The 15765-nt window shown below is 34.3% G+C and overlaps 1 protein-coding gene across 1 annotated transcript in view; it reads left to right on the forward strand.

Annotated features, from left to right (window-relative positions):
• LOC116167637 (insulin-like receptor) overlaps positions 1-15765 on the forward strand; it is a 40924-nt gene that overhangs the window by 21347 nt on the left and 3812 nt on the right. The window contains exons 3-4 of the mRNA XM_031483057.1: positions 10129-10300; positions 12349-12505. Of these exons, the coding sequence (XP_031338917.1) occupies positions 10129-10300; positions 12349-12505 (329 nt within the window). The remainder of the gene's footprint in view (positions 1-10128; positions 10301-12348; positions 12506-15765) is intronic.

Raw genomic sequence — 15765 nt, forward strand, 5'->3', positions numbered from 1 at the left:
CTGAGTGTTAGCATGTGAAATACCATTAGTTGTGTTATTCCGCACGCCTATGGTAATTCGGATATGTTCGGCGTTTTTAGAGGTGGTGATTTTCTGCTATTTTCACGGAGCTCTAGAATACGCGGTTTCTTGTGAGTCAATTGTTAAATAACATCGTGCCAGCGCCTTTCGCCTAATTTTTGAGGGTCGGGGTTAAAACAAAGTTTTTGTTCGGTAACACCTCCCGATTTGGCCTCGTGTAACTTTTTTCTATCACCAAAAACTAAATCCCTGTACTGAGAGGGATCAGGATTAGAAACTCCGGAGGCCGTGAAACAAACCGGTGTGAAAAGAGCGGCCAATACTGGCGGCCAAAATTTCCGAACACACCCGAAACGAAAATAGACCTTGCCGCTCTTATCGTATCTCGAAAACGGCACATACTATCACGATCAAATTTTCGTGGATGGCTAATGATAGTTCGAGAATAAATAATCAACAAAAATACCTAGATGCACTGCCGTCCAAGGGGTTGAAATAGTCACCCCCCTATCGTATCTCGAAAACGGCACATTCTATCACGACCAAATTTTCGTGGATGGCTAATGATAGTTCGAGAATAAATAATCAACAAAAATACCTAGATGCACTGCCGTCCAAGGGGTTGAAATAGTCACCCCCCTATCGTATCTCGAAAACGGCACATACTATCACGATCAAATTTTCGTGGAAAAACTATTATAGCGTCAGTCTGGTTACTTATAGCCAAAGTTCTTATGCTGCAGCCGCTGCAGGTCCTTAAATATATGGCTTAAATATAGATAGGAGAACCATCTCTATAACTTTTTGAAACTCTGTAATGCCTGGGCGCATTTCACGAAAAGTCTACATTACTTCTTATAATTTTTTGCCGTAAAGTAAGGCACTTACAGTTTGCTGTTGCTTGCACAGTTTAAAATGAAATTTAAACGTTATTCCTAATTATTCTTAAGCTCTGTTTAATAAGTTTTAAATGAAATTTATTATTATGTGTTTTTAGCTTTACGATTGCGTCCAGAATTAGTTCACAGTAAGGCAACAAAGTGAAAATGTTACATTACCTGCGCTGGTAAATGTAATTTTCTTTAGACGTGAAACCATTCAGATCTCAATGAAATCGACAAAATTCAATTATGAACAAATCGTACCGTCGTTTTTGAAAGATACGCGACTTATACTTACGGAGTTTAACATTTGTGTAGGTATTATTCTTGTACTTCATTTCAAAGAAAGATCTCTGACTTGGGAAAAAACTTTACTGCGTAATAAAATGAAAGTAGTTACAGGCTTACAGGTATATGAGAAAATTGTCTTTCAATACTGTCATTTCTTCCTTAAATTGGAGCTTCAAAAGTTGTTTTTCACCTATAGAGTACATCCTTGAGATATAATATAATTTGATGTCTGAGTTTTGCTAAAATTTGATATTTCAGAATACCACTGTAAAATATATACAACAAAAAATGTCTCCGAAATATTTGTCTTGTTTCAGACTTCTTTCGGAAATAGAACGAAATCAGAAAGGAGAATTATTCCAATTTTCTTTGAAGAAGGTTTCCGAAAGGACAGAGATATTTTTTAGTGTTACGATTGCCGGGGCAAGCTCTCGTTAGCGAATTTTACGGGGCGAGCTTTCCTGGGAGACAATCGTCGTGGCGCGTATTTTAGAGCATGCAGATTTGCTTGATGGCGAATTTCCCGGAAGGTGAAAGAGGCCATAAGTTATTAAAAATCATTATATTCCTATTGATTTTATGCACTGTTGTTCATTATAAAATAGTGAGAGGGTTAGATCGGCTGTACACATGACTTCGAGGTGCCTACGCCAGCCTCCCAGATGGTCATTTTTCTTGCTTTTTGGGGTTACATACGCATTACAGTGATCTTGATTCCCTTACTTTTGCTTCAAATGGTTTATAATACAAATCAACTGTATAAAATGTCACTAAATTTCATTTTTCGATAACGTGAATCCGATTTTGATAAAATCGTTTGTGCTTAATGAAATTTCGGTATTTAATACAATGTAATTTTAAAGTGCGATTAGGAAAAAAAGAAGGGCTTGAAAGATCAAATGATGCTAATTATTGCAAGTTAAAAACAGAAGTCCCGTAATCTAATCGATATCAACTTCATTTCTTTTAATTAATTAGGTAATCCTTGAAAGATACTTAAGTAGCTTAAGCTTTCTAACAGAATTCTTTGTTTTGCGCTTTTAATTTGTTTTTGTTTCAATTTACAATAATGTAGGTATTGTTTAAAATAGGTATGACAGTCAAAGTGCCATAAACCCTAAATTAATTTCCCTAACGATATTTTAATTTTTTTTCAATTTTCCCTTAATTTGTACATTTTCCTTCGAAGACTTTTTTGAAAATTCGGCGAAAATAAAACTCTTTCGATGAAACCAGGGTGTGGTAGATTTCGTATGTAGAAAGGACACAAATTAATCCCTCGTGTAGATTTGAACTTTTTAGCCATACAGTGCGTTAATAATAACTCATCTTGCGAAAGTGGAAAGTTGGTTGATAGTAGATGCTATAAATGCATAATTAAAAAGAAAAACTTCATTAATCAAAAGGTTGCGGCATTAATTTTTATTTTATTAAGGATGCAAAATGTCATGTACCTAAACTGCGCGTTTATCGCTCGATCATTTGTATGCGAAAAAGTAGTTGTAGAAAATATCCAGAAACAGAACTTCTTCTGGATATCCAGGTTTCAATTTATATTGTCTAGCTATAAGGCAGAAAAGCCGTATTGTTTTGTACCATAGGAAAACCATCAATTCCAGAAACCCCTATAGGTAATTAAGGTAACGTAAAATTTTTTTATTTGTATAAAAATAACTACCTATCAGTTCTCTTTAAGAAATTGCATTAAATTTTATTGAAAATAATCAGAAAATAATTATGTTTTAACACATTTAGAAGGAATTTTTTTTCTTTTCGTAATTATTTTGGGAATTTAAACGGTAATATTCCTATAAATGAGTTCAATGTTTGTTGACTATAAGGTTCTTTTTATAAAATTGACATTTTTATTGTCATTGCGGGGTTTAAATACTGGTACATTAGGAAATAAACGTAGTCACGATATAGGAATTAGAGTTTTAGTACACGTAGTAACCGTAAGAAAAATTTAAATAAAAATTGTGTGAGAAAATGGAATTTGGATCGATTTCTATTCGTTTTGGTTAGTTTTCGAAAGTTATTTTTCTTTTGTTTATTGAGTCATGCGCTTTAATTTTAATTCTGAAAAGTTATACTTTCAGGATTTTTTCAAAAATTTTATTTTCTTTTAAAATATGCTAAAATATACTTAAAGGATTTCCGTTCGTTAAATATGTATTCATTGTTTAATGTTTTTCTATTTTATGACTAATTATTCCAGTTTTTGTCATAGTTATAATCGAGGTTATAATACATCTCCGCTTCTGCAAAAAATACTTTGTTTTCTGTTTCCGCTTCTGCTTCCATTATAACACTTCCGTTGCCTCACAATATTTGATTGATGACAAATTATTACGGAACGTTGAGAAACAAAAAATAAATATTAATAAATAATAAATTTATACGGAACGTTGAGAACAAAAAATACATATTAGTATGTAACAAGGATGCTAGTTTTCGAGAAGTCCACTCTATAGCAGAACAATTGGACCTTTCATATTGACCTCTATATCTGTCTGAACTGTCCACCTTTTTATTTCCTTGCGCATTCAACATAATATTATACACTAATTACTATAAAGTCGTTGACGTTGTAAAAAACCAACCTAATATCGTTTATTGGTTAATAAAACCAGAACAAAATTATAAAACTTTAAGCTTGCACTAAACATTTACATCCCAATTATGCTTAAGAAAAGCGAAATAAGAAAGATGTGCCGTTTAATAAGCTTAAAATGAATTTTTTTATTATTATCTCAATCGTTACACTCCGTTTCCATGTTATTGGATATCGCAAGTCACGAATTGTATTGCGACCAGAATTAGTCGAACTGTGATCCTTAAAGTGGGGAAATAAAGCTACAAAGTTAAATAAATTGATTAATGAAATAAATTAAGTTCAGAGCAATTTATTCCCGAAAGCCTGAATTGTGTAAACTCAATGATCACTAAACCAATAAATCTTACCATCGTTTTTGATTTGTACTAATACTTGTGAAGCATATCATTTCTTAATTTAATACTTGCATATTATCATTTGAAGGGAGCTTTGCCGCAGAATAAATGGAAGTGTAGATAAACTGAATCAGTTTTGTTTTCGCCTATAAAATCCTTAAGATAATTTCGTTTGTTTTCAAGGATGGACGGTCTGCGGGTGTGAAATCTTGAAGTTCTCTCTCAAAATGCGACACATCGCAAGTCAATTCTTGTCACCTTCATAATATTTTTCTACAGCAATCATTTCCTCTATAGAAACGTTTTGAATTTCATACTATAACCACGTTTGAGGGTACTATGCTAACGCTATCAAATATATTGTCCAAAACTCAATCTGATGGCTTCGTTGTTCATTTCAGATATAGATTCTCCAAACAGACAATGTGGTTTTAAGATATAACCGATCAAGTTGGCTTATTATGATTTTCAAGATTTGCAACCAGACATGACTCTCTGTCCCATTGTACAGGACATCATATTCGTGGAAAATTTATTGGGAAGATCCATCTTCTTTTAAAGTTTTATTAGCTCTAGGCTCGGGATACATTCATGTTACATGCGATTTACCGCAAATTAAACATATTATTTGGACTCGGCAGTGTCGTGATTGATGACCGTATTGTAAGCAACGAAAGCACGCCTTTTTTGCGGATAAAATTTCTGTCCGTTTTTTTAGGGTGAAATGTGGAGCGTAAAATATACCTCAGTTCTTACAAAAGCATTGACTAAACCTGTAGCGGTCGGAGGAATCAAGTGTATATTCTTTGTTTCCTCCTTTCTTGAATCCAACTTGATTTTCAGGAACTGCATTTGGTTGTTTAACCTTAATCTCTTAGTACGACGAAGATCCGCCTGTCTCCGCAGAATTGCACGTATAGTCCTATACAATATGAAGCTGACGAAGATCCACGACGTCATATTTATCATCGTGTTCAGGTATCCATTATATTCTAGTTTCAAAGTGGAATGTCTCTTTTGGTACCCGTCACACTGCTCCTGTTCAGCTATCAAATCTGCTTCGGTGGCCCCTTCATCCTCAAGAAATAACGGGTAGATTTCTTCAGCAAGCCCTCCATTTTATTGCTCAATAGTTAATATTGTACACTTATCTCATTCATGTCGCCTTTATTTATAATTAACCGTTACCTATTTTAGTGAAAACAGATCGCGAAACTTTCCTACTTTTTTTAATTGTTCCAACTTCCATCTTATAGGTATTTATAAATCACTACCTATAGGCGAAGGTCTTCAGTTTAAAACGGCCAGTTTATACGGTAAAGTGACAGAAATCATGTAAATCAACAACACAGAGTCCTGTCACGGTCGCCACTAAATGTTACGTACTCGACTCAAATTACCCGTTTGTCTATAACGTCTGAACAAACAATGTTGGGTTTCTGTAGTCGGCAAACACAAACTAGAAAATATAAATAGGTAAGGTATATTTGAAATTTCGACTCATTTTTGTGTGAGGTGGAAATCAAATTATTTTATGTTTGAGGAACTTATCATTACTCTTGTAATAGAGTTTGTGGATTATAAATAGGCATTAGATTAGAAGAGAGTCTTTGTACGTATTTCTTATATAATCTGTGCCAAGTAAATAGTCTAGCTCTAGAGTGAAGTGCCATATTAATAGGTATATTCCAGTTGGTGACAGAATTTATTCATTCACTCATTATTGACTTACACACTAAAATAATTTTCTGGGCCGCTCCAGTAAAACTTTTATTCATTTTATGCTAATTTATACGCGGGTGCAAATGGTCAACATTACCGTAATCATTATCAAAGAATACAAGGTAAAAGCGTCCAATTACACCATAGTACAAACTTTAATTTTGGCTTACCGATTGCTTTAATTATACAATGAAAATTCATTACCGCCATTTACGAGCATCTAAAACTCGCCAAAGTTTACGCAGCAACCAAAAGGTAATTTAATGAATCTTGAGCGCGGTAAGGGGAGGCTTTTGGGTTTACCCAAATGAAATAGTTATTAACAACAAACATAATTGATCTCCGTAGATGAGAATATAAAGAAACTAATTTCCTGGACAATGAATATTATTTTTACAAAATTACAAGAGAGGTTCTTTCAGTTTTACTATTATAATGGTTTCACGTAAGTAGGGTAATGAAAAAGCGTGCAACTGTGTAATTGGTGTGCCCTCGATTTATTTTTCACTATCTAGATGGCCACAGGTCCGAGTTACGAGGTTACTGAAGCTTATCTTTATTTGTACAATTTTTTATTACGTCTTTGATACTACACGTTGCGCTATTTTAAATAAATGCACTCCTTGGGAACTTTACTAACCTCTAGATTTTCATTAACCTAAATAAATTCGTTTAACATACCTACTTCAATTCAAAATGATACATATTTCATTTTAATAAAAATGTACGTACTGTGCCGAATGTTATTATTTCAAATTGCGAAAAATGCTTTACTCTCTTGCCAACTTCTATCTAATTTGTATCTCGCAATATTGAGCTTCTGAAACGCGTTCCCTTTTCGGCAAACTGTAATAACAATTTAGAATATTTATTGCACAACTATAGTGTTTATCACGAAATGAGAATAGGTTTTCTGCAAAAGTGGTTCTCTTTGGTGTACTTTGGATACCATTCTTGTAAGTGCGGCACAAAAAATTCATAAAGTTTTAGTAAAATCCATATAAGTGTCTACCAAATGAAAAATAAATGTCTACATTTTCTTCGAGCCCTCGGCATATATTATTTCTAAAAGCAAAATCCACGGAATATCTTTTTACAGGTTCTTAAAAAGGATCTAAGAAACGTCGCATTGCACACCCTAACGCAGAATACTCGTGTTCCTTAATAAATATAAGCTTTTAATTTTATTACTATGTAAGCTGTGCTCAGTTTTCATTGAATGAATTTTGCGTTGTTTTTTCTGTAAGTATCCACTTTATTGTCGGGGTTGCTAGTCTACTTTAGTCCAATAAAAAGGCCGTAAGACCTTTAAATTCGTTTAAATTTGATGGTATTTCGATAGTAAACCCCGCAATATCCCTTAAACTAAATTTCATTAAGAAGAGAGATAAGTGGATGTTTATTTTTTGTCAGAAAGAAACGTTTAAATACTACTCTCTGTTACACCAGATTTGATTTAATATTAATTATACTATTTATTAATTGTTTATAGCTGATCTTCTTATTCTAAGGTCATTGTGGTTTGGCAATGCCCATAGACAGACAGACAGATAGAATTTTTACCCTTACCTCACATTACGAGTACATATTATATTAGAGCAAACATTTTTTTTTGCATTTGATACAAAAGAAGATCCCTGCAGAGTAACTGGTTTTATTAACACATTTTTTATTAGAAAAATGGCATTCGAAAGTTCGTCCGTTAATTTTATTTACCATACAGGGTGGCTTATTTGCCGAGATTTTGGAATCGTTTATTTCGCGATGCGGGATTTTCTTTTTCTTTTAATCTTCAAGGGAGATATTTGCCTCAAGAGACATTACTGAGGAGCGCATATCATCAAATGCAAGTTTTAACAATATTTTGTTTAAACTGAGCTCAAAAGCAGATATTGGCCTCAACAGGTCTGAAGAACCGTATAGTAAAAATGTAAGCTTCGAACAGTGTAAGCATTACTTATCATAGAACGTCACAGGGTGTCAAAATTAAGGAGTGGAATTTTCTAGTAAATTGTATGGCTGGAGGAATTGCAAAAATCATTTGATTTCTATAGAGATTTGTCCTCTTAATAGCTTTAGGAAGTTTTCGGATCCAGAAATTCGCAGGAGCCATCTTATCTCAGTAAGGTTTTGTTGTAAAGCTAGTTTGTCGTACCTATTTGAAAGATGCAATTCAGCAGAATTCGGAGCGTGGGTAGTAGCGCCTTAAGCTCGTCCATTTCGGGGTAGTCCCGCCAATCAGATTTGCTCTTCATCAAAAATGGGTACTTCATTACTAGAATCCATATTGAAAAAGGCTAAAAAAAGGTTCATTGTACAAGCACGTGGATAGACAGTTGGTATGGAAGGGGCTCAGGTTCAACCATGTCTATCCAAAACTTGAAACCGCCGCCTTAAACGCTTCGACAAAATGAAACTTGCAGAAACTTCTTTCAAAAATTAGCACAAACGGAATCCAGGCCGGCCTGCAAACTCTTAACAAAACTCGAACTTGAATATCGTTTTTCTTCAAACCAAAAACGTAGTCGGTCACGAAAGGAGCGGAATTCTTCTAACAAGCCGGATCGAAAACTGTATACGACCAAAAACATACTGCTACGGACGGAGAGCACTCCGGCCTCGGAACTGGCAAAAATGCTCTAATAAAGGAACGGCACTCCGGTCTCGAACTTAGCAAAAAAGCGTTTTCTTTTCCGCGTCTATCCTATTTAAAAGGAAATCTCACTTAATTTTCGAAAAACTTAAACAGCCAATAAAACTGGCAAGCAACGAAACAGGGCAATACACGATTTACCGCATGTATACACTTAATTTTTGAAATAAACATATTTCATTCTAACATTTTGGAGGTAGCAGTCTAAATCTTCGAAATACTTCCGTTGTATAGTAGTTTGGTCAGCAAAGCTTACTAGTATCTTAGTGTAAAGAATAGAAACACTATGCTAGTATATACTGTTGCGTAATTTATTTATTTATTTTTCAACAAATTCATTAACTTATTGTTAAATAAGTATATGCAAATATATGTGAAACTGTTCTTACACTTCGGTGTGCATTTAAAAATTATGCAGTAAATATACACTGCTTATTTTTAGCTTTACTGCTCAACATTTCCATTCCCACAATCGGTATAACGGTAATGAATTCAAAAATGTATGTTTGTTAACTATTCAACACCGATATCTACTGAAATCGTGTACACAAGTTTATCGTTGTTCATCAGTCCTCGATCTAGTCCATGTCACTTGAAGAAAATTATTCAAATATCAAACTAAATCACGGTACACCTGGTCTGGTGACTAATTGCATGCTCATTGGATGCCCTAATTAACTTTCAGTTAACTGAAAGTTAATTAGATATCTCTTCCTACCTCTAAAGGAAGAAATTCTGATTTACTGAAAGGAGCTGTATGTACGAGTGTTTCATTACAGAAATATATTTATCTTTCGCAATTTAAACGATGTAAATAACGTAGTTCTTGAAGCTAGATTGAATTGAAAATGAGAAGTAGAAAGATAATGCGTTTTACGTGTCTCACAAGGGCTCCCTTTTAGTTTGCCATTCAGAAGCAAAGTCACGAATTCCACGATTAATTTGATGCATGTTTACGTAATATCGCAGTACAACGCCAAATTGATTAATATTTTAGAGGCAATCCATAACTTTATGGAGTGCAAAAACGTGTAGTATAAATTACCATTGACCCAAAACACTAGACAGATACAAATGATAGATCACAATTAACTTGGCAAATAAGCAGTGTCTATTAATTAGTATCTTTTACGGCAGGGGAATTGAGTATTAATTACTGAGTAACATCTTGTAAACCTGTAGGGGTGTGTTAATGCGTACTAATCGAGCCATGTGGTCCAAATTATAATTTATAATTGGAAGGATTGGGTGTTTGGACAGATGAAAATTATTGTTTTTAGTTCATTGCGTATGTTAACTCATGTTTACATATCGAAAGTTTTTCAATTTGATCTGTCTACTTGCCAAATCAGTTTGTCAGATGCCTATTTCGTCGTATAAATTATTTGCGATTTTTAAAACAAATATCCCCATTTGTATTCAACAAACTGTGTGAAACTTGCCATTCATATGCAGTAACACTCATTTCATAACTATCTGAAATGTTTACTGCCGTTAAAACCCAGCTATATTTATAACCTGAATTTTAAATCAAATATTTTGATGCACACCTTAATTATTGACGAATGACAAATTTGAATATGAATTTATATTCTCCGTTGGTTTCAGATTGGCCTGCGGAATTTGAAATACATCGCTAGAGGATCGACGAGGATAGAAAATTGCCCTAATGTATGTTATGTGGATACAATCAATTGGACCAAAATTGCTAGCCCTTCTCACAGGCTGGATTATTTCGGCAAGAATGAGTACTGCGAGAGCTGCCCTAGCGAGTGTAATGGTAAATATTAGAACTCCCACTGTAAACATCATACATTACCTCCCACTAATATTTACTAGGTTTTCTGAATTGTTAACGAAAAAATATTGGAGGGGATCAAAAAAAGGTCTCAAGTCCTACATTTCATACATTGGAATCGGGTGTCGACCTTTTAAAAACTTCATAGGCACATAACCTTATTCAATTCTCTAGCAAGATCTAACTATCACAATTTTCATTTTTTTTTATTTTATGAAAACTTCAGCTTTAGTCGAATGACACTAGTAAATGAATGCGCCATTTTATTAACTAGTGACACTCAGAAATATGGGATAAATAAATACAAACAAGTTCGATAAAATGAAAGCAGAAAAAGTAAGTTAAAATCGAGGGGTAATTCACCCTTGAAATTAGGTGTACACAAGTACTGAAATCACCTGATATCACCTGAAATCTCCTGAAATCAGTTTGAAATCAGTTCGAAATCGCTTGAAATCAAATTGAAATCTGGCGGTAATCGCTCGAACGAAAACCAACGACACTTTTTTCAATTGAATTTTAAACTTATTACGTACCGTGATTAGTTATGATCAGTATACACCCTTCTTTAAAATTATAAACTGTTTGCTTACGCATCAAATAAAATCAAGGGAACTAGAAAGTCCTTCTGAAGTGCCTACCACACCCTATCCTTTTCTCAATACTTTTTTAGGTCCATACCGCTCTTAAGTGCCTCTTAGGTTTTGGCATATTTCCCCAATATTCATTGTTTTTCTTTAAATTTTCCTCGAGTTCGTCCTCATCTATCCTTCGAATTTCAATTAAATTCCCCAGGCTACATTAAGGATAATCTACCCTTGAATTCTTCCCACACTCATATTCTTCAAATTTTTAGTCAATTAGATCTTCCAGATTCTTTATTTCATTCGAATTCTACCGATCGAATCTTCAACTTTTTAAATTCTTCAGTTTCTTCCAGGTTTGTCGTTTTTAACTTTATGTGTGAGAACAAGCGTACAAGTCGACCTTTTTCATGCGTCTTGCAACGGTATTCGAAATATTCAATGAAATTATTTAAAATAATATTTATCCCAGAATTGAACCGTAAAGAATGCCCTCGGTTTATTTTTTATCAATCAATCGTCAGAAATTCCTACTGAAATTGAAATCTATCTGAGGATCTATTAGTAGTATAAGGTAATTTTCAATAAAATGTCACGAACTAATATACGGCCTGTGTATTTTATGACGATTATATTATACCTATCTTCATATAAGTTTAAGGTTTCGCTATTAAATGTTACGTTCCTTTACGGAATTTTTCAAAGTTACTGGCGCCATTTCGTCGTTACTGAAAGAGAGTGCAATTTTATGGATTTAATATTATATCTTACTGAAATTAGTTGTATTTTTAGACGTCGCTATATCAGTATTTTAAGTCTTGAACCATAAAAAGTAGGATGTGGTGCATTTAGTGTATTGATAACCCAGTTTCCTCTACTGATTTTCGAGTACCAGGCACGTGGTAGTTTCGCCACATTTTTAGCCGCCTCCAACACAAATATGGCTCCGCCAGGAATTTGCAACAATTTTTCTATAGTTAGGCGCATAAATTTATGAATTCGGATTGCGCCCATTACGTCTAAATAAAATAGGAGGCGCTATGAAGATTTTTCTATTTTTAAATTTATCTGTGTCGGTTCCTGATTATTTTCCGATCCGCTTTTTATAATTAGATCAAGGCCTTTGCCGGCGGGCGACGGTTTGTACAATCTTCTTTACGAAAAATGTAAATGTTTGCCCCCAAGATTTACGGTAAATGTCAAAGTCTCGCGCGAATGTGATGCAATCCGGAAAAAAATTTTGGGCGACATAAATCAAAGAGCCTATTTCCATAAAATTTATATCACGTTTTCAAATAACGCTTTGAAACAAGGAAATAAGTATACGTTCCCACCATACATATAAGGCATACAAAGTGTGCTAATTAGCTTGTCAATAACTAAATTAAATCAAGGTTTAAGATAATAATTACAGTCTCATAGTAATTTAATGAAAATTAATTGCAGGCTTGTGTTGGAATGAAAATTACTGTCAAGTGGTGGCGGACGACAATTGTGATAGCGAATGCTACGGATGCAGCGAACCAAGGGATCCTAAACGATGCTACACCTGTCAAAATTATTTAGATGGATCCAAATGCGTTTCCCGATGTCCTAGAAACAAGTAAGATTAATCATTATTTTCAATTTAATTTCAATTTGTAATTTTGATATGGTGATGAAATAGCATATTGAGAAAGATCAAATTTAACTCTTTTGTTGCAATTTAGCCTGTTCGACAGGCATTAATAGAATAGTTCATTACCCGCATCCGTACGCATTCTTTTATTCCGCACATCAGTATTATGTAAATAGATCATAATTAAGCATTAAGCCGTAACGGTTGCGCAAAATTCTTACTTGCTGAATTTATAACAAAACTTAGTTATCAAACCACCACCGAACTTTCCTGACAAGTTTTAGCCCCAAGGGATTTTCCGAAAATGTACTTTTCCTAAATTGAGCTATTTATGAAGTACCTATCATTTTTTTTCTGTTTTAGGCTATCCATTTCGGTTTTTAGTTTACAACAATCTTCAGGCCTTAGCGTCGTAGTTTTAAAAAGGTTTACAAAAGGTTACATAAGTGCTATGGAGATGATACATTTTAGCTGGTATTCGGTGATGTTTTTTTTACAAAAGGTTGAGGTGTTGAGCTGAATTGGCGTGTCTTATACATATATATTTAAAAGGATCTCCCTATCCGCTCCCCATTTTATATTGCCCAGACATTTAATAATATTTAAAACCTTTCGGCATTTGGGTTACCGTGCTCTCAATGTGATCCTTCCATGACATTGATTGATTGATCCAATGCCAATTCAATTCTCTCTCCTTCGCTTACTGTCCAATGATTTTCTTCGGTCTCCCCGTATGACATTGAGATGATACAAGGGTAGTAAAAACAAATCGATTCGATTTAGGCACCAAAAGAAATACAAACAAATGGCAAAAATAAAAATTATTTCCACAATGGGATAGAGTAACACACAAATATTCACAATACTACCCCAAATATTCTGAATTACGAATAACTTACGTTACACAAAAATCTTGATAACTTCAATATACAATTGAAATTCCCCAGTTTAACAAACCCCAATCAAGAATAATCGATTACATTGATGACTGCATTTTAAAGCAAGTTTCCCCAAATAAACGATATTCGGGACAAAAATTCTCAAGTATAGGGCCAAGTACAAGTAAAACCTGTAAAGCAACTCTCACCTTGCATAAGATATACGTCGACGTCAAGAAGTGGGCTCAGTCCTTGCATCGAAAACCTGCAAATAAATCAAAATAAAACCTCCCAAGCGACAAGCTGCAGAGCTCGGTATATACTAGTGCCTGAAGGGCCTCGATCTACTCGTAATCTGCTTCTATAACAGGTACGGTACCTACTTAATCGGCCAACCACTTCAGAAGGAAGTGGAGGGCCACAATAATATTCGTGTTCCAAACTCGATCATAACTTAACTGAGATGGCAAAGATACTAAAGTAGGTACTAATCTTAACAACTTACTTGAATGTAATAATAGCATATAACCCAGAAGGACAAAACACTTATGAATTTATACGCTAAAGAGTTACGAAAGTTGTCTCTTTGTTGAGGATCGATCTCTGATATCAAATCTCGTTCAACGGATGTTGACCTGTCAAGGACGTACAGATAAATGGTGAGTTTAATCCAAGGTTACCAAAATTCGTATCTCGAACCAGAAATCGTATGTAACGTAACGTATCCGGTATTTAAACTGGTTCTTACAGTTAAGATTAAAATTATAGCCGAAACTAAAGAACGTTGCACTTTAATTACGCGAAATGCAAATGGCGGTACTTACGATAAGAGAGAAAACGCAATTAAAATCCTCATTATTGGAGTCCTAATCCGTCCTAATTACAACTTAATCTTGAATTTAATGAATTCAATCGCCCGAGAATAATAAATATTGATGATAGCATATTCAATGCTTTCTAACCAACCCTTCCACCTGTTTTAGTAAAACGAAGTATAACTGGATATGGAAAATGAAAGTGGACAATCTACAACCACCACGAGATAATACTGCGTTGTTAAAAGTCCAACAATACAGTGAGTCATCTATTTAAAAGTTACGAGGATCTTTCCACAAGTAAATATACCGTGAACAATAACTATGCTTGTAATGGAGAAAATAAACCGTTACATCTTATCTATCTCTCTTTTCGGTCACATTATGCATTTCCATTCTTCTTCTTTTTTCGATCTTTCATTTCCTCTATTCTCGTTTCCACATCTGAACCTCGCTACTCTCTCTCTCTCTCTGTCTTATATCTTTATCTTGTCAACTTCTTCTTTCCTCCTCTTCGTCTTCTTCTCTGCCCGATCTCTTCCGCTTTCTTCTATTACTTCCCCTCTGCATTCTTCCTCTTCCTGGTGCTTGCTCTTATTCCTTTCCTTTTTAAAATTCTCTGCTCTTTTTTAATTCCTTGTTAATTTAACATGAGGCAATTTATTACCGAAATCTAATAGCAATTCTTCCTCTCTGTTGCTTTACTGATCCCATGCTGTTTATCCCTATTTTCCTTTCCCATCGATACACTCACAATTATTCCTATTCTAGCGTTTCCATTTCTTCTCAATAGAATCAGATCATAACCACTTCCTTCTGTCATCACATTTTCTATTTTCTTTCTAAAATCGTCATCACTTAAATTCCTTTTCTCTCCTGCCTGCCTTCTGGTCGATTTCTTTTCACCATTCTTTAATTCCCCCTTTTATTATAATACCTCATGCTCTTTCCTTGCGTTTAATATTCTTCTTCGTAAATGGGGTTTTGCATGTGAACTCTTTCGGCATGCTATTTTTCATTTTTTCCTATTTTTTCTCTTTGGGTTCCATGTTTCCACCTTGTATTCTGTTACAAAATTTAAGAAATGTTCCTATTTTCATGTTTCCCTGGAAATCAACTCGTTATCTTGCCTCCCTTTTTTCTTCCTGTTCATCAGTCCTCCATTTTACCTTTTCCAATGCACTTCCCTCTTTATTTGCCATTTTATTACTTCCACTTCATCTTCTTCTGTTTCATGTAAGACCTATCACCTAAGACCATCCTCGTCTTGAGTGTTAAGAGTCAATTACGCATGGAGTCAATCTCAACTAGTGTCAACTTCCCTTTTTTGGACAAATTAGTTCGTGGTTGACACGTGGCCCAAACCTAAGAGGAAAAAACAATGTCATCATAGTGTACCAGTAATTTCGAGCATTATGGCACTTTAAAGTGTAAGTCGACAATTAAAAGAGACCTCAGGTCAACCATTTCAATATATCACCTTGACTTGATTGCCCCATTACTAAGTTATTTCTATAACTCATATTTAATTAATAGTGTCAGAATATTTACT

Source organism: Photinus pyralis, unplaced genomic scaffold (assembly GCF_008802855.1).
Source record: "Photinus pyralis isolate 1611_PpyrPB1 unplaced genomic scaffold, Ppyr1.3 Ppyr1.4_LG4, whole genome shotgun sequence".
Taxonomy (NCBI): Eukaryota; Metazoa; Arthropoda; class Insecta; order Coleoptera; family Lampyridae; genus Photinus; species Photinus pyralis.